The sequence below is a fragment of the Dunckerocampus dactyliophorus genome, chromosome 6, assembly GCF_027744805.1.
Source record: "Dunckerocampus dactyliophorus isolate RoL2022-P2 chromosome 6, RoL_Ddac_1.1, whole genome shotgun sequence".
NCBI lineage: Eukaryota > Metazoa > Chordata > Actinopteri > Syngnathiformes > Syngnathidae > Dunckerocampus > Dunckerocampus dactyliophorus.
Genome location: NC_072824.1, coordinates 16856585 through 16883463, shown reverse-complemented (window position 1 = coordinate 16883463; position 26879 = coordinate 16856585). Strand labels below are relative to the sequence as shown.

The window sequence follows — 26879 nt, the reverse complement described above, 5'->3', positions numbered from 1 at the left end:
TGAAACCATACAAGGCTAGACAAAGGTTCAGGAAATGCAGGATGTAACACGGCACCCGATTGGCTAATTCGGCACTTGTGAGATTTAGGCACTTCGCGGTGTCTTTTCCAAGTCACCCCAGAAAACGTCTCGTGATCGCCATCCTTCACAGGTCTGTAGAAACATTTAACATTTGGTGCACAAATGTGTTTAAATGTAAAAGAACTATATGTAAACTATGACGTCTCATGTCGTCTTGGGCTAATGTGATTGTCAATGTTAAGTTTAGCATTCTTATTGTTTTTATGCGAATAGAGCGTTCGTTGTTTTAACATGTGATGCTGTCCGCATGGAGGGCAACACGGTTCATTGAACTACGAAGACGTTAGGATGACACATGAGAATAAATGCCGCTTACATCCATTGCTTTTCGTTTTCAATGTGTAAAACATTAACAGACCACTTACTACTTTACTTCGTAAATGTAAAACAAAAGAATGCTTGTTGAAGTTGAATACAGGCTATAGTTCTTTGATGACAGGTCCCAGTTGCCAGGCCACAAGGAGGCAAGGAATTAACCGCATTCAGTGTAAAACTCGTCGGGAATAGGAATGTGAAACACATGTTCCAAAAAAAGATAAAAAGGGCACAAAGCATCAACTTAGTTAGAGTCTTTTCCTGAAATAGGTTGAATGATAAACAAATGCTCAATTTATGCTAAGAAACATCTCTGAGTTCATGCTAAGTGTTATCTTGTACTGTTTCTTTTAGCTTGATAGCTACTGTAAGTGTTGTCTTGATAATGCTAAGCCAAGTGGCTAAATAAGTTTATAATAGTGTACGTTTGTGATAATATATAATAAGAACAGGTACTTTACAGTGTGGTAAACAGAAGCACGACTCGGCTTGTAAATGATTTTCAAATTGTATGGAAAGGAACGAGGAGCATGCAAAGCACATTTAAAGATGACAGTTAGGTGACCATGGTGAGTCAATCATCCATCTGTCTAGTACAGGCGCTGCTTTCATTAGAAGGAACAGGGCGACACTCTGTGTTTGTGTGTCTCCTCAGCAGAAGCAGGACAACACTTCCCTGGTATCTTCCTCTTTTGGGTCATCTGCAACATGTACCTGCACCTACTTGTTTAGACATGTTTTGATATAAACATACAACATACCAAGTTAGCTGCTGTTTGCACAATAGGTACTGTAACTGTAGAGATGACCCGTGAAGTACAAAGCTGCATTTTAGCCGGAGGGGTAAGGATTTAGAAAAATAACCTTCGCCCCCTGATTTTAGTGGCTATACAAATTGTCATGTGACACTTGCGCAGACAGTGTCTCCTGTGTAATATATACATACAATGTAATGGATTACTGTATGTGTAGTCTTGGACAGCCAGCCTTTCTCTATGAAGAACTTTTTCAAATTGCTGTCCAATAAGAACCTTGTAAGACCACTTTATGGTGATTTTAACTCTTCTCTTGCATGCACTGTTGAAAGTGTAGCCAAACAACAAATGAAAACACTATTTATTTCATTGTGTGACGGTATGATTATTTTGCTTAGAATTTTTCAAGCAAAACAAAAAATAAAATTGAGATTGCGATTTTCTGGGACAATTTTTCTGGACATGTTCATGTTCAGGGCCATGTGCTTTCATTTTAATTATCATCGTCAGACTCCTGATTGTCTTGTTTCTTCCTGACGTTCTTCATGGGTTGTCCGGGAGAGACAGTTGACAAGGGGGACTTTTTTAAATACAAATTAATAGGAAGGCAAAATTAATACAGTAAAAAAAAGTCATACCTGCTCACTCCACAATACATTCACGCACGTTATAAAAACTAGTCAAAAGAAAAGTCACTTCATGAATGTGATTGCGGCTTCTGCGAGCTGATGAATGATAATAAGCATGCCTCGCTGACCTGGGCAGCGGGGCCAACTTGCCCTTGTCGGCTTGGAACACGAGGGACGGGGAGAATGAGGACGACGCGTTGGCCATCACACCAACAATAGTGCAGCGTGACTGCTTGTTTAAAGTGGCAGCATTTGTAATGCAGCTTGTTAGGTAATTAAAAAAAAAAAATCAATTCAGTCGTCCGGACTCTATCACTGTTTTTCAAAATAAATAATTGGCGCTGTTTGTGGTTGAATACAGCCTATTTGTCAAAAAAATTAATACTGAAGCTACTTTTATGTATTCTTGGCATAAATTAAGCATTTTCAAGTATAAAAATGGCTGAATGAACAAAAATACAAATAAATGTCAATTAGAAGACGCATGTAAAGGCATATGTAGTATTCTAGCCTGGTCACTAGGTGTCAGTAATGTTAATGGAGCGATGGATGTATTGTATAGAGTTGCTGTTTAGAGTGTGTGCTATAGAGGGCAGTTACGTTCTGCATGTTCTGCATGTGGTCGCGCTATCTTTTAGGAAATAAGTCAGTAAAAGAAAAGAACTAGGAAGTGTTCAATTGTCCGTGCTGTGTTTTGAGCGTCTGCCTGTAAGACATAGCGCCTTGTGTCTATTTCAAATAAAAAAGATGACTAATTTATTAGTATTGGGTAATGCAAGTTTAAAGTACAGTAAAGTGTACAGGTGACTATAGTGGTGTTATTTCAGGTCTAGAGGGCTGCAATAATGTTAAACATCTTATTTAGAATGTCGTAAACAGGCTTTCTATTCTCTAATTACAAAAATATTCTATTTATAAATAAGGACTCTTACTTTGCGGAAATTCACATATTACAGTTGGGTCTGGAACCTGTTGAAACTTAAGTGCACTTTTCCCTCAATTTTTTTACACTAAGGCCAAAATAAATGAGGGATGACTATATTTAGAAAGTAGATCGTATGTTAGTGTTAAGGAACCAATCTTTTTTTTCGATTTTTTGTGCAGCCCTAATGATGTATTTCCATTCGTACGTCCACTTCAAGCCACAAGCCCCCTATTCATGTTGTTTTGAAGGTAAACAGTGGCAGTCAAGAAGATGAGAGATGATTTTGTTTTAATAAGGCAAGTGCCAACAACCTTGGACAATGAATATTTTTTCAGCAGATTATTGACATTGCAAATTGTGCACAGCTTTTTCAAAAAGCTGCTGCAAAAGCAGGCATTTTAGGCCACAACAATCAGAGAAATCGCCTGCTAAACCCTTGAGGCACTGAATATCCCTGATGCACTCTACCAACTTTCTTTTCTGTGATGTGACTCATGTGAAATAGTTTTCTGTTTCAACCACACTCTAGAGGTCATGTTCCCTGATACTGTGTTGGTAGCAGATGACGAGTGCATGACCTTTGGCCCAGTTAACAAACACTTCCACCCTCAACTGTCTTTCCCCACTCTGACCATGTGACTGGAGGTGTACAATTTCAGCTAGGAGGTCAAGACCCGTCGGCGTGAGTTTTCTTATCTTGTATGCTGCCAATGAAAAGTGTGACACTGAAGCTACAACCACAACCAAACGAGAGGCTACTTAGTCTTTTCTAAACCCTGCATATGACAGGTAACATCCTCCTGCATATTTCCCATTTTTATCATTAAAGCTCAGTTCACAAATAAAGAGAATCAGTCAGATTTTGAGTTTGAGTCCCCCTTTTAATCACAGTTTGCAAGGGCCCCATAATCTGATGGTTTTTAAAGATTATCTGGACAGATTATCCTGTGATGTGAGGTGTGTTGAGTGATTTTTTTTCCCTCCCCAATCTGCTCGGAAAAACTGTCGAGGCGCACCGTCGTAAATATTGGGGTCAACTACGGTGGACATCACAATAATTGTAGCAGTACAGCTAGAATAATGAGTTGAAATTAAATGAAATGACCCCGACACCAAATTATCTCTTCTAGAAGGAGACAATTTGATTAGGACAAACCCTTCCACCTCATATTTAAAGTGCACTAATACAGTGGAAACCGCTTATCTTGACGCGCCTTGGACTGGCCTACTCATTTTATGGGTTATTGTTCATTCTCCCAATAATAACAAAGTGAAACGAGGAAAAGGCTTCTTGAGACGTCATCTGTACTTCTGTGAAGAAGGTGTCGGACGTTTCGCTCCTCATCCGAAGAGCTTCGTCAGCGAACTAATAAGTGCTGGTAGCTTAGGCCTTAAATACAGTAAGAGTGGGCGGAATTGGTGTGCCAACACCCTCCTCCTATTGGTTCGTTACACTAAGACTGGGCGGAGTAGTGGTATAATCCTATCCTGTTATAACAGGATAGGATTGTTGTGTCTCCTTTTTCCTTCCCTCAGCACTAGTTGGTACCAACTAGTTTAATTTGGACCCTGTGTTCAGCGGGTTACTGAGACCAAAACCCACAGCTCTTAGTCTTGCAAATAGAGGTAGAGCCAGGGCCAGGGTAGAGCCAGGGCCAAGCCAGAATAATAGATGCTAACTAGCCAGTATCAGAGTCGTTCATACCCAACTACAGGGAGCTACACTTCCCTTTGTTCGGAGGTGCTAATGGCAGGATTACTCCGCCCAGTCTTAGTGTAAGGAACCATAGGAGGAGGGGGTTGGCACACCAATTCCGCCCACTCTTACTGTATTTAAGGCCTAGGCTACCAGCACTTGTTAGTTCGCTGACGAAGCTCTTCGGATGAGGAGCGAAACGTTCAACACTTTCTTCACAGAAGTACAGATGACGTCTCAAGAAGCCTTTCCCTCGATATTTTAAATTGTTTTCAAACTAATTGTGGTCAATATGTGCATGAATATTAAGGTATATATGTATCTATATAGCCTATATATACATTCATACAAGATATTACTTTAAATTGTTTTCAAGTAAATAAAAAACAACAAATTTTTAAGGTGTGGCAGCTTTTATTTTGTAGTTGCACACCGCCATGATCAATTGCATGTAGTGGAAAATGTGTTTGTGCAGTTCAGAGCATACTGAGAAATGATTATAGCTTTGTTAACGCTTTTGGACGTAATGAGAGTATTCGTCCAAAGCAGTGGTTCCCAAACTTTTCACAGTCGCGTACCCCTTCAGACAGTTGACTTGAAGCCAAGTACAGTGTTCCCTCAATACATTGCGGTTCACCTTTTGCGGATTCTCTCTTTTGCAGATTTTTAAAAATGCAATTTTGCAGTTTTTTTTTTTAAACAGCGTATGAACATGCATTGTGCTCTGCGTCCTTGTGGTGTATAAGAGTGATCTGTCGGTGCTCTGTTGCATGTGTCTGTTATTGTATTTACTGCTGCTACCAGACGTGTCCAGCTTGTTTCAGTAAATATAGAGCCACAACAGTCCTGATTGGTTCAGGCAGTACCCGCCCATTGTGTCCTGCCTTCTGATTGGCTGTAAACCATTGTCAATATCCTTTGCGCAGGACTGCCTGTTTCCTGTTGTATGTTCGCTAGCTGCTAGCGATCATACAACAACATACAACAATGAATGAAATATGTGGTTTTATAGCCTTAAAGGGACTTCTTCATTGGTTTCAACTACAGGTGATCTTTGGTGATCGATGGTTTACGGCGTTCCGAGTTTTGGTTATGTACACGCTCCTGTTAATTAATGGAAAATTTTATTTTAATGGCTTCATTTCTTAACACAAGTCTCACTCAAGAACTAATTACAGTGGAAGAACACATTACGTGCGGCTCATGCGCAGCCACACTACTCAATACTATGTCGTGACCTTCAGAAATCGAATTGTAACGTCTGCCCGGACGTTGTAAGGATGACGAGGAGGTGGTCAATCAACAATCTCTATTGCAAACACAAAACAGGTGACTGCAGGCCGAACCACGGCGAAACAACATCAGCAAACTCAACTGTCCTCTCTGCATGGAGCCATCCTCCTCCCGCACCCACACACACAGTCCGGACTCAGCCCGACGTTCAGGGAACTCACAAAGGTCTTTAACACTACACATAACTGCCAGGTCGCTACATTATTTTTGAGCATGTTAAAGGATCTGCTCCTATGAATAAATAATAACTAAGCGACAGTGTGGTCTTATTGAGATGGAAAGGTTGGTAGTGGTTTGGCTTTTTTACTAAAGGTACCATGATTATCTTTCATTCATTCATTCATGTTGAAATATGACTATTTCATTGTGTTGTATTTACACACGGACAACAAGATCACTACAGAAGATACTGTATGTCCCGTAGTCCCGTAAAGGTTTTATTTGTGGACGGGGGGTCATATCAGACGGCTAAATGAAACAAAATTATGTAAAATAAAATATCATGTAATGTTTTATTCTTTTGCCTGTTTTATTTAACGTTAAAAAATGAATAAACATGTTTTGTAAAGAGAATTCCAGACTTATGATGTGAATGTAAATTTGGACCTTTGAAAACTATCTTCTGACTGGTCAAACAGACCAGAAGGAACATTTTGGCTGTGATTTCAATGTCACTGGGTTTGTGCTGGAGCTGAGCTGGTCTTGATGTTGTGTCACGTGTTAAACAAGTTGGCCCACCGTTCCCTCTCCCCTACTCTCTATTCTAGTGTGTGTCTAGTGTGTGTGTGCAGGGGTATGGGGTGACCTGCGAACTGGCTCTGCCATTGGCTCCCCAACCTCTCAGGCCAAATATGGAGACCGGAGGTGTTGGCGCTTGTCAGAGTACCTTTTGCCTCCAATAACCGTCAGCCAAGCATGACAATCATGGCATGTGACTTGCTGTCAGTCAGCGTCCAAAGACACACTAACCTTCATATTAGTTGACATAAGGGACTGGAATTGTTTGCTTGTGTTTGAATTTCCTAACTTGGCAGAATCGCGATACCAATTGGGAACTAAAACAACAAATTTGGTTGTCTATTTTAAACGGATGGATTTTGGAGTGGGCTGTGTTGCTGTTTATTTGGCAGTTTTGATTTAATGTTCCACAAAACCATAACAATTGCTAGACATAGTTGTGCTACATTCCTGACAATTTCTCAGTTCTGCTATTAAATAAAAGGGAATGGAAAGTAGATTCAAACATATTTTTAATTGTATACCTAAAAAATAAAGACTTTGCAAATCTGCATCAGGTGGTTAGTAGAACATGGCAGATGACTACATTTGTATGCTTGGTCAATTTTTAATTTTTGCATTCTTTTTCAAGTACAATGAATGAATGAAAGTACCCTTATAATTTTAATGATGAATAAAGATGGTGTAATTAAAGTAACATCACAGCCTTGTGGATCTAATTTTTTTTTCATTCTTGAAGTCACACAATTGGGAAAATAAGTTATTGAAATGTTAACTCTTTCTGGCTTATAAACTGCTTCTTCCTACACGTTTTCGGACATGTTATATATAACATACTATATAACCGTTTTGTACTTCAATGTAACACTGTTAAGCATGTTTGAAATGAAGTAAACCCTAATGCAGTGCTTCTTAATAGTGCAGCGGGCCTCCCCTGGGATGGCATGGCGAACTGTCGGGGGGGCGTGAGATGCAAGGAGGACTTTCAATATTAGTGCAGACCTGCCAACATGTCTGAATTTGACTCTTGAATAGTATGCTTCACTGCTCTCCGTTTTGCTGCACTTTGCTGGTTTCAGTTTTGAGTTCAGTCTGTACGGTACAGATAAATAAAGATAAATATTTCAAATCCGGGGGGGGGGGGGGGGGGGGGGGCACGAAAATATTTCTGTCCCCCAGTAGGGGCATGACAGAAAATAATTGAGAACCACTGCTCTAATGTGACATCATCTCCAGGACTAAATTATTCATCAATGCTGGACACACTATTGGACATGCTGGAGTTTTACTGCTTTAAATGTGAGTTGACTGCATTGTACTGTTTGAGGCTTGTCTTTTAGAATTAGGCTGTGGTCACACTTGTACTTCAGTACTCTCTTCTTGAGCCTGGAATAAAGTTCACAGTTCACTAAGGAGGCATTTTGGCGCAGTAAAAAAAACATGTTCAAGTCAAAACCTGATTGGACATCATATGTGACGAAAAACTCATCTGAAAACTGCTCGGTGTCTGGTGTCTTTTCATAAGACACCACAATTTATCTTGTGTTGCGTTTGTGTAAAATTACAATTCTTTTGTTTTTCTGACAGCAATCAGCTGGTTGTGGTATTTTAAAGAAGGGATCCACAATGTGTTTTTGTTTATGGTTCAGGCAGGATCACTAAACCAGAAATGAATCAGCAATTTGCATTGAGCAACTTCTCAAATACAGTCTAATTTGATATTTAGTGCCAGTACATGAGCCTTGTTGTTAATTTAGGGTTTAATATCACTGGCTTGCAGACACATGAAGACTTGCTAATCTAATTTATTGTACCGCAAGTTGTGTTAGATAGACGTACTGTAGTTGCAAACGTGAGGAAAAAATAAATCCACCTTATTGGTCTTTGGAAGGTTTGGCTGTGACGTGTGTTGCGTGTGTGCGAGTTTCTCCTTGTGTGTGTGTGTGGGGGGGGGGCGTGTGTGCGCGCTATTCATAGTGTGAGAACCTCAGAGGTCTATTAGAAGTCATTGAGTCCTCCCTCATAGAAACTATTGCACGTCAGGATAGACTCCCTACTGCTCATTTATTACACATTGTTGACCTGTGAGTATGTTGATTTGATTTTGCAGATTAATTGTAACTGCCTTTAAAAGAGCTAATTTTAACAACAATATGAGACTCACTTGCCATTGCAGTTATTAGTAACACCTGTAAAACATTGGCGAACAGTTGGGATTCTTATTTTTTAATAATTCGAAATATAACCAGTGTTAAATGTGGTACTTAAGCAGTCAGGCTTAAGAGGAAAAAATACAGCAATTATAACAATTCCACTAACTTATTGTGATTAAGCTGACAATAATATAACCGAGAGCTGTCTGTTGCTGTCTGCCAGCATGCACCAGTCCCATTTGTCACAGGCTCTGCATTTAATTATAGAAGTAGGTGAGAAGTCAATTGTTTCTGCTGTGGCCGTTGTTTATTTACCTACTAGCTGTTAGCTTCCGACGTCCAGGTCAGATTGTTCAAACAAGATTAACTTGTTAGCAAAGACTAAAATGAATTATAAAAATATTCATATGGATACATATTGGGATCATTTTTACCCCAGGCTCATCTAATTTGCACCTGGAATGAACTGAAATGAATTGCAGACATGACCACTTTACACACAGTTTACGGGCCTGTTAACTATGTTGTAGGATAGGGAGATTACTCTTTTGCATTGAAACATTTTTGGGTAGATCTTTTTTGTACATATTTTGCAAGCGAAATGAGGAATGTACAGCTTCAAATAGGTTTGGGCATCGTTTGCATATGTCTCCAGTTGAATAACTTTCAGTTTGGGTTGCGCCTATTGTGCAATGGCAACAATGGCAATAAACCAAAAGGCAAGTCTTTTGAATGTAGAAAAGCAATGTTAAGTTTTCTCTACTAAAAAGTTAGAATGCATTACTCGAGTGACAGTATCCCATTGGTATATATTGGATTTATTGTCATTGGTTGACTACAGGTTTTTTTTTTTTTCGTTTGGAGGAACTGTCACAGTTTAATGTGGCACATGCTCACGTTTTATGTGTTTACAATAATACTTGAGAATTCATTAAGTATTTTTTTGTCATATTTAAGAGTTCAAAGCCACTAGGTAGAGCATTTTCTCTTCAAATGTGTTTTCATCCACTTTGGAAGACATGAAAACAATTCAGGGGCATACATTGTGGTAGTCGACAACCACGCAAACTTTGAATATTTGCTTTTGTTGCAACATCCTGTCATATCCAAAAGAAAAGATCATTTCTGCACAGCCGGTTACATTTTGAATAGGAGTGGGCAAAATAATCGGTATGGCTGTTAGTGATGTGCGATACCACTCATTTCGTTTCCAGGCTGCATCGGTGATACCGATCCAATACCGATACCGTGCAAATTCACCTAATGTGTCTGGTAAATTTTAAAAAGTAGTGTGTGTCATACCATAGCATAAAGAATACAAGACATTTAATTAATTTATCAATGAAATAAATTATTAATTTAAATGAATTAATTATTTTAATAAATGAATTTACAAATAAAATTTATTTATTTTCAACTCTGAAGTACTGTATGTTGAGGTAGCAGGGTGACCTACAATATAGCCAAGCTAATATACAACAACAGTAAAAACAGAGGACAGACTCATAAAATATGTGAAAATGGTATTTTAAACGATGAAAAAGAAATTGTCAAATAACAAAACCATTTCAATAAATGATAAATTATTAAGAACTACTATCAGAATGAAAACTCATGGCTCAGTTTATGATCGGTCATCCTTTCAACAGACAGGCATTACCTCAAACGACGGAAGTATTGATATTTTGATTTGATAAGCGATTTCAGAGCATGAAGAGCTGGTATCCAAAGTATCGATATTACAGTATCCATTCGCACATGACTAGTGATGATGCCTCTCTCCGCAAACGACAGGACCAATAGAATGGCAACAAACATTACCAGTGGGCAAATTGATGACATTAATTCAGTGCACGCATATTCAGTTGCCTGTGAAGAGTTAAGTGATGTAAATGATACTGAGCAGACAGCACAGGTATGCAAATGTGTGAACTCTGGTGGGCTTTTCTTGTGTTAAAGTTGGCTATGTTTTCTTTTAATTTTACACAAATACAGGAACCACTCAAAAAGGCCTACACAGTTCCGTGTTTAAATTATTTCATAGAAGGCCTACACATGCACTCTGCACTTCTATTAAATTTTGTTGTTGGAGCAGGTAGAATTTAGAAAAGACTAAAACTTTTAAAAGTTTCTAAGCTGTGTCATGTTTTGCGTCTCCAGACTTTTTTTTCATTGACTAGAAGAGGAGGCAAAATGGCTCAAAAAGTTGCTCCTTCAGGCAGCATTATTGTGCAGACATGAAAACAGGAGTCCAGAACAGTCAGAGAGAGGTGCCTATGGTGGAAAGTAAATGTAATGTAACATCGTTAATCCTTCATTTGGGACAAAAAGAAATGTTATTCTGTAGTCTATGGTAGGTTTTGATCTTCATTTCCTTTCTTTGCAAAATCTTGAAATCCTTCTTGCACACACATAGAAGTGGTGAAGAGTGAGCAGTAAACTCACAAACTGAATGTTCTTCGCTATCTCTTAACTGCAGCTCAGTGAACAACTGCCATGCAGGCTCAGGAAGTCCTGAGACAGCTGCGGCTTCCAGAGCTGGATGACGTCCGCCAGTATATACGGGGTCTTCCAAGCAACACACTACTGGGCATGGGTGTCGTCGCCGCCATTACCACATACTGGCTGTCCACCCGGCCGAAAGCCCTCAAACCCCCATGTGACCTCAACATGCAGTCTTTGGAAATGGCAGTATGTATTTTTCTTTTGGTGTGTGTTTGGACAATGACCGAAATAGGATCCAGTCATAGTTCTTTTTCCACATGGAATCCAGCAACTTCATTTCCAGTTCTGGCAGACTTACATTATCATTTCCCCATTGTGGTGCGGATTGTGCTTTTATCCACTTGCATATTAGAAAGCTTGAGAAAATCCAAAAGATGTCTGGTGCGCAATGTGGTCATTAGCCTTGCATATTTCTTGTTTCTTCTCTTGTCATAACACACATATGAAAGGACGCTGCGGTTGCCTGAACTGAGGAGTACTTTTATGCAATAACCCCCTAGTGAAAATTGTAATTTTCCTTTTTATGTTTTTGAAAATTTTCACATATGATCCCTGTTCACACAGAATGGAGCAAAACCTGCTGTCATATACATGCCAGGCTAATAGTTGTTGCTGTGTACGAAACACTATGTGAGGAAACGACAGAACTTTCTTTGGCAGGAGCCAGTCACAAGATAGTGCACTCACAACGAGCTTGTCAACCCATTAGAAGTCACTGTGTATGTATACCTGTATAATAACATAACAGTCTGACTCACAGTGCCATCTTTCAAAGAATACTTTACTAACAGCACTAAATTCATCACACAGCAACCTAATATTCAAAAGGGGTATATACAAATATATAAACATGTCCCAGTATGAGTTTAACATAAAAAAACAACATTTTAAAGTTTTCCCATAAGGTATTGCGTCCGACCAAGGCATTCATTGGGGCGCTGCAATGATGTCAGCTTCCCTCTGGTCTTTGGGCTCTGTGTCCTCTGGCTCCCTCTGATGGACAGAAGCAACATTGCAGCACCATTTTCTATGCTCTCTATGCTCCTCCAATCTAATGGTTTTCTCAACCAAAATGCATTATGGGAACACTTTAAAATATTGGGTTTTTTTATATAAAACTCGCATTGATACATGTTTCTATATTTCTGACGTATAACGTAAGTGGTAGTTGCTGTGTAATGAGTTTAATGTTGTAAGATGACAGCGTGAGTCACCACGAGACCATGTTATATTGAGTAATGACCTCCTGTAATTTTCAATGGGTTGACAAGCTCGTTGTGAGTTTTTTTTATAGCTCATAATTGGCTTCTGTCAAATAAAGAACTGACTGGCCCTCACGGACTCGTGAGCGCCACAATATGCCACTTTATCACGTGGACACCTGCGGCTTGTATAAGAACAAATCTGTTTTTTCCTCTAAATTTAGTGGGTGCGGCTTATACCCCAGTTTACGGTATACCCTGAATTCATAATTTATTATATCACTTAATAAGGCATTAGGTATAAGCTATCTAGAAACTCTATTAATGTCAACATTACACATTCTTTATCATTTTTTTCTATAAGAAAATGCTAATCTGGTAGAAATAGGTAAACACGAGTAATGAAGACTATCACTAATTGTTGAACATATAGAAGGGGTAGGATTAAATAAGATAATGTAAAGGCTATTTCTTCTCTTCAGCCTGGTTCTTTGGACCCCGTTGCTATCGGAGAAGTAGTTAATGGTCACACAATTGAAAAGGTTTTCAAATTGTATAAAAAAATAAGAGCAATATATTTGGTTACATCGCTGGACTGTAGCATCATTGAGGACAATCGAAGAAGGGCCCAGAATTATAAAGTACACAGAGTTTATATAGCATTTGCCGCACCCCTTTAGAAAGTGAAAGTCAAGTTTGTGTATAAGTGAGAATTAAGCTTGTGTGAGTGCGTGAGAACAATATTTAAAAGGGTATTTTTCCATCAGTCATATGTAAGTATTGTGCAACTCTGATTTGTTATCTGGCTGTGTTTGTGTCCTGAAGGCCCCTCCCTATAAGAAGTCATTAGACTCACAATGCACCGAGCTTTTAGACTGAATTTAAAAGTGTAATAATAATATCTAACACTAACAAGCGACAACCATGTAAGCATCTTTTGGGGGGTTTTCTCTCAGGGTGGAGAAGGTGCAAGGAGGTCAGTGCTCAACAGCAGCGACGTGCACATGACGCACTACTACAGTGACGCAAGGACAATGTATGAGGTGTTCCTTCGAGGGCTCAAAATGTCAAGTGAGTTTTGTTCTTTTTATGACTTAAAAGATGACCCTTACGCAGGTGCTGCACTTTAAAGACAAGCTCTACTTTCCCTCACAGATAACGGACCTTGTTTAGGATCGAGAAAACCAAACCAGCCTTTCGAGTGGCTTTCTTACAGAGAGGTGACATGTCAGCCTTTAAAATTTTACATCACATTTTCAACACGACTCACAAGGAGTTTTGTTTTTGTGTTGGGTAGGTTGCAGACCGGGCCGAGTATGTGGGCTCTGCCTTGCTTCACAGAGGTCACTCTCAGTCAGGGGACAAGTATATTGGCATCTTCGCCCAGAACAGACCAGAGGTGACATGCATAGTGGCTTCTGAAACCTTAAAAATCACAAGTGCACATGACAGTGGAACCTCCAAGGTCAACCACAATCTGCTCAGAAATCTGATCCACCTCCAATTTGATCATATTTAGTCAAATCTATTACATACAGGACATGTATATATAATTACTGTATATAGTAAAAGTAACTTAACCACTGCTAATACTGGAGTGAATATGCGTGGGTCACTTAATAATTTCTTGTGTCCAACCTTGATCATTCAAATTCAAACAAAATTTGAACTTAGAGAGTATTTAATCGAGAGAAATGTGAGCAAATGTTAATGCCTGTCTGAGAAAAGTGTATTGTGAGGGGTTTTACAGCCTTAAAACATATATAATAATTGTAAACAAATAAAGTTGCTTACTTCGCAGATTTCATTTATTGCGGGCTATTTCGGGAACCTATCAACCGTGATAAACGAGGGAACAATGTATTATGCAGTTAAGGTTGACACAGCTGTACTGAAAATGATTAAATCCTCATTGTAAATTTGAGTTATTTTAAAAAATATGTGCCCGTTTCCCCCGCCTGTCGCCCAAAGCCAGCTGGGATAGGCTCCGGCTTACCCCCGCGACCCTAGTGAGGATAAGCGGCATAGAAAAGGAATGAATGAATGTGCCTGTTCCATGTTTTCCATGTCCTTAGTGGACCATTTCCGAGTTGGCGTGTCACACGTATTCCCTTGTAACTGTTCCACTGTATGACACACTTGGGGCAGAAGCTATCGGCTTCATTATCGACAAAGGTATGTACTGTACATATCACCAACCATCAGTGTGCGCTACTTAAGGAACAATAGATTATTTGTTGTGTGTTTTTCAGCTTCCATCAGCACTGTGATTTGTGACGTGGCTGAAAAAGCTCGAATGATTCTCGACTGTTTCAACGAAAAAGGGCGAACAGTGAAGACGATTGTGGTGATGGAACCGTTTGATGCCGATCTGGTGACTCGAGGACAAACGTACGCAGTTGAGGTTATGAGCCTCAAGGACTTTGAGGTTAGAATAACCGACTTTATCTGATACTCCTAATGAGACAGTGGTATGGTTAAACACTACATTCTTTTTTGTGCTAATTTGGATATGAGCTGAGCTTCTTTTGGTTACCATTTGAATGAACATCCTTTAATCAAGCCTCATTGGAACCTGCATGGAAATTGGACTTTTAAGGTTATTAAAGGTCAAATGAAGCCAGAGAATCTACACAGATGAGGCCTTGAGGTGTTCTCACTATACAATTTCAATATTTTACAGGACTTGGGTAAAGCAAACTACTATGACCCTGTGGTGAGTAGGAGCTCTTTGCCCAATGTGACTTTAAATTCAAATTACAGTAGTTTGTAACCACAACCAACTCCATTTGTGCCTTGTAGTTAGGGTGTTATCTTGTGTAATGTGATTACAGCCACCGAAACCAGAGGACCTTGCACTTATCTGCTTTACATCTGGAACTACAGGTACACACACAAAACTGTTGGAACTTCATTCAGCCTTCAGAGTTGTAGCTTTTCTAAGTGATACATAGTACACCACCAGTCAAAAGTATGAACACACTTGCTCATGTTGTTGAATGTGTGAAGTGTGTACTTTATACCAGGGCTCCCCAACCACTGGCCATGGCCCGGTGCCCATTCGTGGGCGGGGCCGAACTTGGCTACAGAAAACTTTCAGACGCAATGATAAACAAAAATACACTTAAAAAAATATTTTAAAACATGTTTGTAAATTGTTACATCATATTTTATGTAAATGGATATCAATTATGAAATATGGGCCATTGTTTTTAAAAAAAATTATATACGGTTGAAAATCCCAGTTTAGCGTGTTTTGTTGTTTGTTGCAAGTGGTGGCCTATCAAACAGCGACATATAATCTTCTCTCTGAAAAGCAAATGTTGGATGGTGGCTCTGTATTTTGTGTTTTTATTTGATGTTGTTCCTGTCTTAGTTTTACACAATACATAATAAATAAGATAAATTTGATCACTATAATGTACGAGACCCTAATGTATGAGACCCCCACCCTCCGCCACAACCACCATCACTGCTGCATACCTTATTGACACAAATACTGTAGAAGTCGAGACTAAATATAAGACAAGTCCTCTTTTTATGGGGGGAACAATTTACACTTGAGTGACAGGAAGAAAAGCTCTGACTCGCTTTGGAAGAAGTCCTTTGGCGTCACCCTCTCTTGACCCCGAATATAAGACAAACTGTCTTTTTTAGACCTTTTTTAGGCAAAAAATACTTACATTCTTATATTGGCATGGATACGGTAATTGTAACTGTCAATGTACTTTCAGGAAACCCTAAGGGTGCAATGATCACTCATGGAAATGTCATCTCCAACACTGCAGCTTTTCTTAAAATGACAGAGGTAAACACATTGTGTGGATGTCTGTAGGATGGATAAAGTGCTACAGGTATGGCAGTATGGCAGATCTACTCCAACTACAAATGGAAACTTGATCGTATCAATTGATACTTTCAGTGCTCTTCATCCTCACTCCTCTTCCATGTTTCACTCACTTTCCTGTTTTATTCTTCTTCTGTGTATGGGTTAGGGAGAACTGAAAGCCAGTCCCAAAGATGTGCTCATCTCTTTCCTCCCTTTGGCTCATATGTTTGAGAGAGTGGTGGAGGTATGGCGTATGTAAGCCGGACGAGGAAACGTGCATGTGTTTTTGTGTGTCCTTTGCAGGTGCACTGCATGCTGAACCAACGTGACGTGCTCATATCCTATCTTCCCCTAGCTCACATGCTTGAGAGGGTTGTGCAGGTATGCCACTGACTACTACATCTATCCCTTTGATGCATGTCATCACAAAAATGTGCATGCGAGTGCAAGAGCCCTATAAAAATACACTCACTTTTACATCACTGACACATTGACGGGCTTGGCTTCTGAGCATCTGACCACGTACAGTGGGCATTTTATTGTGGACAATTTAAGGCACACCTGTGCAATAACCATACCGTCTAATCCAGTGGTTCCCAAACTTTTTACAGTTGCGTACCCCTTCAGACATTTGACTTGAAGCCATGTACCCCCTACTGCTGAACACTTAAAAAACATAGACCATTTGTACATTTCATTAAATTGAAATATTCAACATGATTAATTGGTTAATTCATTTTCTAGTAAGTAATTCTGGTTAAAAAATGTGTATTGTGCATGGTCACATTTTGGTAAAAGTTTTACATGAGCACTGATAAATAGATAAGATGTGAATTTCTATTGGAGATGAATAAAGTATCCAAGTATTCATCCTACATATGTTTTATTTCAGCCGGATGTTGGGATTGTTCCCTTTGAATGGGTTAAACTTGAGCTTCACGTTTGTCCACTTGCAATCGCTATGATTTAAATCTGCATATTAATTTGATACCAAATTATAAGGGAAAGTTGAACCAACATGATAAAGCAGTATCCAAAGTACAAAAATACATACAAGCAGCGATAAAAACTCTCCACTCGCTCATCCTGCAATGCACATACATGGACAGGTTTTCACACTGCAGGGATTGGAACACCATAAATTAAACTTCCAAGATTAAACAAGCTTAATATACAACATAATCATCAAACTTACTTATTCACATAACTCACAGAGCAATGAAGAACTTCATTTTATGTCTCCTTCCTTCTTTCTGCTATGACTGTGCGCTCGTAAATGCGAGTGTTACGTGCTAATTGTTTTTCTTTTTTATTCACGTACCCCCAATGACGTACCCCACTTTGGGAAGCTCGGGTGTAATCAGTATCTTGGATAAATTATGACTGCTCACTAACACAAATTTAGACAGCTTTGTTAACAATATTTGTGAGAGAGAGGCCTTATGTGTACATAGAAACGTTTTAGATCTTTGAGTTCAGCTCATGAGAAATGGCAGCAAAAAACAAAAGTGTTGCATTTATATTTTTGTTGAGTGTGAATAGCAAAATATCTCCGTGTCTCACGTGTTCCTTAAACTTGCACATTCAGGGTGTCATCCTCATCCACGGGGCTCGTATTGGATTTTTCCAAGGCGACATTCGGCTCTTGATGGACGATTTAAAAGAACTGCAGCCAACATTCTTCCCTGTGGTCCCGCGTCTCCTCAACCGCATGTTCGATAAGGTCGGTCCAAATTTCTGTATCTCTAATCTTTTGCATGCTGCCATTTTATGTTGAAGTGCTAACAAGATGTTTCCCCTGCCCCAGATATTTAGTCAAGCCAACACGCCGCTGAAGAGATGGATGCTCGATTTGGCTTTTAGGAGGAAGGAGGTGGAGCTAAATAGTGGTGTAGTCAGAAAGGACAGTATGTGGGACAAGCTCATCTTTAAAAAAGTGCAGGTAACAGTCGTCTTCTGTGAAATAGCGTCTATATATATAATTCCCAAAATATGCTGCTGTTGTCAAATGTAAATGTGTAATAATGTATATACTTCTAAAAAGTTTAAAATGAATTCACACATTTGCTGTGTACTTTCGGGCCGAGGGCAAACAAATGATAACGCAGTCAATTATTTGTTTGGAACAATGTATGATTTGGCTGGCAAATTTCAAACTGCAAACAGTTGCAAGTTTTATCATGGCGTGATGGCTAGGAAGCAATAAACATACATATTCTATTACTAATGACATGTTTCTCATATTTACTCCCATTCACAGGCGAGCCTGGGTGGACGCGTGCGGCTGATGATTACGGGAGCTGCGCCCGTGTCACCCACAGTTCTGACTTTCCTACGAGTGGCGCTGGGGTGTCAGGTGAGACACATCATGTAACCCACTGGGGCTATTTGCATTGATTCATGTAAATGCAGTAATGGTGCTCGTTTAGGTACTGCATTGTCAATATAACCCTATTCCTCAGTTTTATGAAGGCTATGGCCAGACTGAATGCACGGCAGGATGCTCCATGTCAATGCCTGGGGATTGGACAGCAGGTAACCTCTAGAGTACCTTCTTTTATATTCTATGAGCACCAACTTGGTTGTTCTCTTGTTATTGAATGCTACAGAAAGTCTGTATTTTCCATCTGCAGGCCATGTTGGACCTCCTCTGCCTTGTAATGCAATCAAACTGGTGGATGTTGCAGATATGGACTACTTGGCAGCTAACAGTGAAGGAGAGGTTAAGGCCTACTACACCATAAAGTCCCCATAAAGCCATTTAGACTACACCTATGTTGAAGGAACATGTGCCACCAAAAGGGATTTGTCTGCTTCAGTTTTATTTAACAAACTACTGAAAGTTTGATGACACTGTAGTTCACCAACTTTCCCACCTGGTGGCGCAAATATTCAAAGGCGAATATATGCACCTTATCGATTTGTTTGAATTTCTGTCTTTTTTTTTTTTTTACATTAACTCTTGCACAATTCTAAATTGAAGACAAACAGTAATGCAATGGAAAAACACGTGACAGTCACAAATTATCCAAATCAGAGTCCTTTGTTCACAAAAGCTGCTATATGGCAAAGGAGAATTGAAACAAAAACCCAGAAAGGTCTAATGAGGTGACGACTTACGTGATATGCCGAGTCATACGCTATGACAATTGGATGTACAAAACTCGGTATTCCATTCTATTTAAAGTTTGTACCTTTTGAAAGTAATTATAATTTACTATGGGGGTTCTATTATTTTTAATGCAGTTGTATGTTTATAACTGTGGTTGTAAATACTAAAGTGTCTCTTCCATTCTGTTGTCAGGTTTGTGTCCAAGGACCCAATGTATTCCTGGGATATCTGGGAGATGCTGAGAAAACGGCTGAGGCGATTGACAAGGATGGATGGCTGCACACGGGGGACATTGGCAAATGGCTTCCTGTAAGCCAAACATGTTGCAGCATCTGTAGTTGTGTGCATGGAGGATGCTTACATTTTCCATTCAAGGACAACACAAGTGGGTTACTTTTAATAGAGTGCACCCCCCACCCCCACCACCCATTTTTGCAGAATGGCACTCTGAAGCTCATCGACAGGAAGAAGCACATTTTCAAGCTGGCACAGGGAGAATACATCGCCCCGGAGAAAATAGAAAACATCTACAGCCGCAGTGACCCGGTGGCCCAGATATTCGTGCACGGTGACAGCTTACAGGCGAGTTGTCTTCACTTCACTTCACCAGACCAAACCAAACATGATTTGTTTGAATAGTTTGTTAACTTGATCTGGATGTATTTTTAAAAGGCGTGTTTGGTGGGGATAGTGGTGCCCGATCCTGACTTTTTGACCATTTGGCTCAAGAGAAGAGGCATGAATGGCACCTACTTGGATTTGTGCAAGAGCAAGGTGAGTTTATTGTCAACAGATGACTCAGTCTCACTTTGTGTGCATGCTAATGTTTGTTCTTCTAATTGCTTGCAGGATGTTAAGAACGCTATTTTGGAGGACCTCCAGAAGCTGGGCAAACAAAGTGGACTCAAATCTTTTGAACAGGTCATTGTTATATTAAGGTTTAAGAGAATGGAAATACTGTACCATCAAGCTGTATTTGAATTACTCTTCATCAACACTTCAAAGAGAATATTTGATTCAGTATAACTAAACAATTAAGACACCACAATCTGTCTTGTAGAATAGGACCATATATTTTTCTCTTTATTATTAAAAAAACCTATGGCAACCTTATTCGTTGTATGCTTACTCTATGTCCTTCATTTGTTTGCTGTGTTGTAGGTGAGAGACATTGCATTGCACCCAGAGATGTTCTCTGTCCAGAATGGCCTGCTGACGCCAACACTCAAGGCGAAGAGAGTGAAGCTTCTGAGTTACTTTAGAGCACAGATAGATGAACTGTATGCCAACGTTAAGGTCTAAGTTCGTGTGCAGGGCTACAGTTGAATGGGAACATATCTGCAAGTCACAATCCAGAGATTTTTCAGTGTTTAATTTTGAAAAAACTGAATGGTTTTAAAAGTGAATCGTTCCTCTTTCGTAATATAACACTAAGCTGTCCTGACATCATGGGTAAACATTAGAGGTTTTATTTATCCTAGGATAAAGGTTATAATGTACAATGGGCAAATACAGTGTAGTATGACTATGACAAATAGTTGTGTCCAAAAATGCATTATGTTTTGGTTTGCTATTTGAGTTGATATTAGTAATTCAATTAATTTAAATGTTATTAATTAATTAGTCATTAATGGGGTAAATAATGTTTCTGGTGAAGAATATTTCAATTGTACCTAATATTATGACTACAAATGATCATTCAGAATATTGTTTAACTATATTTGCATTCCCCTGTTTCAATGTGGTGGGTTATCAGAGGACTCACCGGAAACCGGTTTTCGTTTAGTTTAATGCTTTGATTGGAAGCATTGAACAGTTGTGCTGTTGATGAATTCAAAAATGCTGTCTTTGTCACACTATTGGGCATAAAGGTGAACTATAATAATTGGGATTGTGCATACAGATCAAACCATATTGTGTTTGCGTAATATTGAAAAGCCAAGTGTGCAGTTGTGCGCTTTATAAAATGTAACTTTAGCTTGCAATAAAGTACATGAGTAACTTTTTGACTCACTTCTTAATAACATCACCTTCTACTGCGAATCAAAATCTTCCATGCAGCTGAGAAGAAGCTCGTCTGAGATTTCACTGCCGTTTAGTTCAAAGTCATCAAGGCAGTCTGAAAATTTCTGGTCGTCGTCAGCTCTTCCCCACACATCAGCTGCTTCCGGATCCCAATCCATTCCCTGGGATACCTGCTTTGGTGGCTGACTGGGATCAATGTTGTTCATCATGTATGTTTGGTTCTCCTCATCCTGTAAGGACGCACAAGACAAAATATGATAGTCTGATGTAATGGGATAAATCGGGAAGAAGATATGTATGTAAATATTGTCATTCATTCAGGTTGTATTCTCAGGGCACTGAATCAATCGCAACTGGAAGTTGTCTTAAAAAACTAGAGCTGTCCTATCTAGTCTTCAAGCATGAACAGATGAAGTCTGCTCGGTTGAGAGGCAAAACTTCTCCAAAGACAACCTGATCAGTCCAGTGTCCAGTGGCCATAATATTTTTGTAATATTCACTTTCTTACATTGTCAGGAATATACAGGTTATGGACAAGTATTACCTATGTACATTACAAGAGATCTGAACCAATTCTGAACCAGTGTATTAATATGATAGTACTGCATTTCCAGCATCTTACACAGTATTATTAGTGAAACTGTACTAAATTTACTGACCAGCATCATGACGTAGCTGATGCAGATCTCCTGTGGCAATGGGTAACCTGTGAACAGGATAAATGTAATTGTCTTCACAACTGCATACTTATTCATTACAATCCATCCATCTTCTCTGCCGCTTGTCCTCACTAGGATTGCGGGTATGCTGGAGCCTATCCCAACTGACTATGGGCGAGAGGCGGGGTACACCCTGGACTGGTCGCCAGCCAATCGCAGACTTATTCACTACCACAAAACAAAAATGTGTGCTTGATTAAAAAATCTGCAACATACTTGAGGATCTATAGTTCCTGCACTCAGGATCGTGACACTTCTGGTACCACACATCCTCTTTGAGATCCACCACAATCCTGCACACGAGGAGCAGACTCCAGTGAAACCGGTGGCGCACACAGGCAGTTTCTTGGGTGTTAACAGATAACATACATGATGTTGTTGCTTTTGTGAAACCTGTTCACATTGCCACACCAGCGGTACTTGGCAATGTCGTAGACAAGTAGCTGGTCAGTTGCAAAGTAGTTCCATCGTCGGATGCCTGTGGAGGTGAGCATATTCTTTCAAGAATTTTTTTGGCTGCATTGAAATAGTATGCATCACAAGCTGTATAAATCTAATCACTATCAGCCAACTGTTAACACCTACTTCCTTGTATGCCGTCCTTCCTAACTACTGTTAATACGAAGTTGTCTACTTCTTGGTGAGGAGACGTCAGGCAACCCGAGAGCAAGCCTGCCAAAAACCAAATGATGCGTTAAATTCGATGAGAACAAGCACTGTGACATCACAAAGCTATTCTTCGAACCTCACCCCTCACCTTGATCAGGCAGTGAGCCCTGCTGACTCTGAACCCTCGTGGTCCTCAAGTCATTAGCTTCTGTGACAGGGCATGTAAGAATTCTCTGGCCTGTGAAACTGGTTGTATGCAGAAATAAGAGCCAGTTTTCCATTGATAGTCATTTTCATTATAAACTTGATTTCTGCGTACCTCACATTGCACACTAAAGACGCTAAGAAAACACTTTCCTCCGCAGGAACACTGTTCTTGGAATTGGCAATGAACTTGTTGTCATCTGCTAAGGTGAAGGCTGCGTTTTTTCCTACTTTGGATGACTTGAAAAGACGGAAATTTCTGTTCTTTGTGTACACTCCTGTTTGGTGTCATTGAAAGAAAACCATTGGTTAGTAGATGTGCATTTCGTGATAATACATAAAAATAGTGTCTGATCTTACCAAGATCAACAAAGAGGCAATGTCGGCCATTCTTGTCATTGACCCGGAGGAAGCTGAGGTCAATCTCATGTTTCTCTGGACTTTGAGTTGTCACCGGAGCATGTGTTCTGTTGTTGGGAGAAAGTGATGACCACAAAGAAAATGTGACAGAGAAGAAAAACGTTCACCAAACTGAAGCAAACCCTGCTTCATTGTGTCCTTCCAAACAACTTCTGCCTGAAGTTGCACCCAACACAGTTTGGAGAATGTTATGAATGAAGGCACCTAACAGGAACAATAACCCATATATGAATTGGATTTTTTTAATAAACAGTGCACCTCAAAAGACAGTGATCTGCAACAAACATACCGACATGTGCATTGTCTTTGAAAGCTGCATTATGGAGATTGAAGATGAGATGCCGACTAAACTTGTCATCTGTGCTTGAGTCCAGACTGAGGACGTTTTTAGCGGAGCAGTCAATCCCATAAATGTCCTTCAGTTTTTTGCAAACATACTGTCAACACAAAAGACACCCACATACTTGCATAAGTGAATGTGGTGGTGATAAAAAGTGCATAATTAACTTTACAGAGTGTGGTAGACAAAACAGGTGGGGGGGAGTGATTGAAGCACGCCATTCAATAGGAATATTCAAACAAAGACCATATCATGTTAATAGAAATGTCAAACCTGGATCCACAAAGACACCATCTTTTTCCCATCTGCCTCTCTGTTTGAGGGCTTGTGGAACTCCAAGTCAAAGTAAAGCTTGCAAACAGCACCCTCTGGTATCACCTCATAGCAGTGCATCAAGGACTGAGTATTGGTCCTGAGGAAAAAAAAAGTTCAGCATAGTGTGCAGTACAGTGGAACCGCAAAAATTGGTATCCCCTAACAGATTAACTGTCTTTGAGTATGACATTGTAAATTATTTATTGAGAGACTTAAAGCTGTCTACCTCCAAAATTGTTTAGATTTTTCTTTAGTTTTTCAGTGATGCCACCTACAAACGTGATGGTAGAAGGAAAAAAAAATGTGATGACAACCATAGAACCGGAAAATGAACTGATTTCAACATAGTGGCAGTGTAGCCACAAAAGTAGTACTCATGTCGTTGTCCCAGCTGCTCAGTAAACACATGGACAGGTTGCACAGAATTCTGAAGAATGAGGCCTACTGTTTAGCACTTCCTGATACGTCACACCTATGTCACGCATCATCGAAGGATAAATAGTCTTCATTTTAGTATGGTTAGTTTGTATATTTTGTTTTATTTTCCAGCAATTAACTTCTTTTTACACTTGGATGTGAGCTAAGGATGTAACATTGCCTGCAGAACAAATTGGAGTTTCACCAAAGTATACTGCACATATTCTCACAGTACAGTATGTATGTATGTATGTATGTATGTATGTATGTATGTATATATATATATATATATATATATATATATATATATATATATACAGTATATATATACTAAGTCCCCAACTAACGAACACAATTGGTTCCAGACGACCGTTCTTATGTTGAATTGTTCTTAAGTAGGGGAAAAGGTCATATTACCAATGATATAGGTACTACATGTACGTGTATACATATACAGTATATGCGTATGTATGTAAATATGAGTTTGGATGCAGTAGTAACATTAAACGAGGATAATTAATTTATGAAAAAAACAATAATAAAAGTGATATAATAATACGTAATGATAAATGTTATTTACCTTTGAAGAGGAGTCGCCGAACATACGTCGTTGTGGAGGAGTTGGAAGAGGAGTTATTGAAAAAAAGTCATCGTCGTCGTTAGACTCTTCTAAAAGAGGTAATGTTCTCTGGATGGTGTAGAATTAAGCAGGCCTATTAACTCTTCATAAACTTTAATCACACGCTCTGTCCGGGTTGTATAATTTAGCTTTCCATTTAGCTTTACACTGTATCTCCCCAGCGTCTAACTCTTCCTCTGTTGGTCTCATTAGCTCTAAGGCTGCATTTGCAGTGTCACAGTGTCCTCTACTGGTCAAGCATGTACAGTAGCAGTATAAATACTGATTGAGCGACTGACTACAAGGCAAAATAAAATAAAATAAAATATAGACTAGTCGGCTTGTGTTCGTATCCGCGAGTGTGCACTAGTCGGGTGTTCGTAAGTTGGGGACCTAGTGTATGTATGTATGTATGTATGTATGTATATATATATACAGTATATATATATATATATATGCAGTGCAGTTAAAGCACATCTTACCTGTAGTAATGCCATAGTTCACTATAACTGGTAACCAGGAAGATCCTTTGACCCTGGAGTGCCTTCTCTTTTTCGAGTGCAAAAACATGCACAGGCTGAGAAATGAATGATGAATATATACATCAGACATGACATAAATATACTTTTTAACATAGACATGGACTCCACAGGGTACTTCTCAACGGCTTACAGTTTCACATCACCTCTTTGCAGCTCTGAGCAAAGCTGATAGCCAAGCTTTGGCGAGGGAAGAGCTTCCAGACAGAGGAAGGCTGACAAGGCAAGAGTCGAGGTTTGTAGCGTGTGACCACGGGATTGTTCTGGAAGGCCTCGGCGAGCTGCTCCACCTTCTTCAGCCGCTGTCCCCACTTGCTCATCCTCAACAGCTTATAGTTCACCTATTAGGATATGCAGAATCAACTCTGGGTGGTGCTCATGAACGCATCATGTTCTCTTTGGATATGAATTAATCAATAATTAAGACTTTTCAACCGTAATAAAGCTCCATTTTGACAGCTTTGACAGTTTTTGTAGAACTACACTGCATCATACTAAAAGGAAGGTGTGTCGTCCCCTCTCTGACGGCTTAATAGGATACTACAGCAAATTACTACAACAGTAATAAAAGTAGTACATGTACGCCATTTTGTCAAAAGTACCGCAGGCTACATAGATTGCTAGAAATAAGGTGGTTTGGTAGGAGTACGTTTTCACTTTACACAGAGTCCCCTGTCAGCTACTGTATTCTATACATTGTTCACTGGTACGTACGGATATTACTCGTTCTGTCTAATAATGCAAAATATGTAAAATATACAGTATATAGATCGACCGATTTTACGTACCGAAAGGACGTACGTAGAAAGAAGATATTAAGATATTATATCTTGACACTTTTTTGGGTAATCGTCATTACATAGGTTAGTAACGCAAGAACGGGCCATGTTTGACATTAAGTACAGTATATTTGTAAAGAAGTCATTTGGACTGCGTTACGAAAAACTCACCGTTCTTGTCGGTACATTTGACAGTCCAATAGTCCAAAAAGTGGCGACGTATGAATGTCAAGTCATTCAGTTTTACCTGAGCAGTCAGCTTTTTGGGGGGAGGGAGGGGGTTACACAAAGTCAACAAATTGGCCGTTTTTGCTTTTCGTTTTGCCGCCTTTGTAACCGGAAACGCTTCCACTTCCGAGTACGTACTTGGAAAATAAAAGCTTTCAGAAAACAACAGCGTTTGGGGCTGTCATCAAATTGTTAACATTAAATATTCACGATTATTATTTATTATTTCTGTAGTTGAAGTAAACTTATGCCAGTTGGATGTATTGTGTTACATAATCTGTAGATTTAAGAAAATATTTTGAAAATATCTGTCATTGATAATTATTCGTATATAAGCAGCGGAGCAGAATAACAACAATGCACTGAAATTCAAAAAAATACTTGCTAGTAAACCTCTGACAGCTTTACGTCTCCACGGGCTGCAGAGGATGT

At 39.4% G+C, this 26879-nt stretch overlaps 2 protein-coding genes across 4 annotated transcripts; one reads left to right on the top strand and one right to left on the bottom strand.

Moving 5' to 3' along the window:
- Positions 1-77: 77 nt before the first annotated feature.
- On the top strand, positions 78-21235 carry acsl1a (acyl-CoA synthetase long chain family member 1a). 3 transcript variants are annotated; one of them, XM_054778832.1, is made up of 21 exons: positions 78-151; positions 11065-11276; positions 13249-13363; positions 13448-13512; positions 13590-13691; positions 14368-14467; positions 14545-14720; positions 14976-15008; positions 15127-15178; positions 16027-16100; positions 16425-16502; positions 17710-17844; positions 17929-18063; positions 18382-18477; positions 18584-18656; positions 18755-18843; positions 19426-19542; positions 19672-19815; positions 19906-20007; positions 20083-20154; positions 20395-21235. In XM_054778832.1, the coding sequence occupies exons 2-21, from the start codon at positions 11082-11084 to the stop codon at positions 20533-20535; spliced, it is 2094 nt and encodes a 697-aa protein (XP_054634807.1). In that variant the 5' UTR covers positions 78-151; positions 11065-11081; the 3' UTR covers positions 20536-21235. The 3 variants fall into 3 exon arrangements, with proteins under 3 accessions (XP_054634807.1, XP_054634805.1, XP_054634808.1); XM_054778830.1 differs by lacking the exon at positions 78-151 and adding an exon at positions 8386-8516; XM_054778833.1 differs by lacking the exons at positions 78-151; positions 16425-16502 and adding exons at positions 8386-8516; positions 16288-16365.
- On the bottom strand, positions 19699-26541 carry primpol (primase and polymerase (DNA-directed)). Its single transcript, XM_054778834.1, has 14 exons — positions 26391-26541; positions 25587-25781; positions 25384-25478; positions 23824-23962; positions 23500-23647; positions 23333-23414; positions 23151-23257; positions 22906-23068; positions 22735-22832; positions 22563-22649; positions 22347-22455; positions 22194-22270; positions 21918-21964; positions 19699-21488 (listed from the first exon to the last, which is right to left on the bottom strand). The coding sequence occupies exons 2-14, from the start codon at positions 25758-25760 to the stop codon at positions 21267-21269; spliced, it is 1548 nt and encodes a 515-aa protein (XP_054634809.1). The 5' UTR covers positions 25761-25781; positions 26391-26541; the 3' UTR covers positions 19699-21266.
- Positions 26542-26879: the final 338 nt, after the last annotated feature.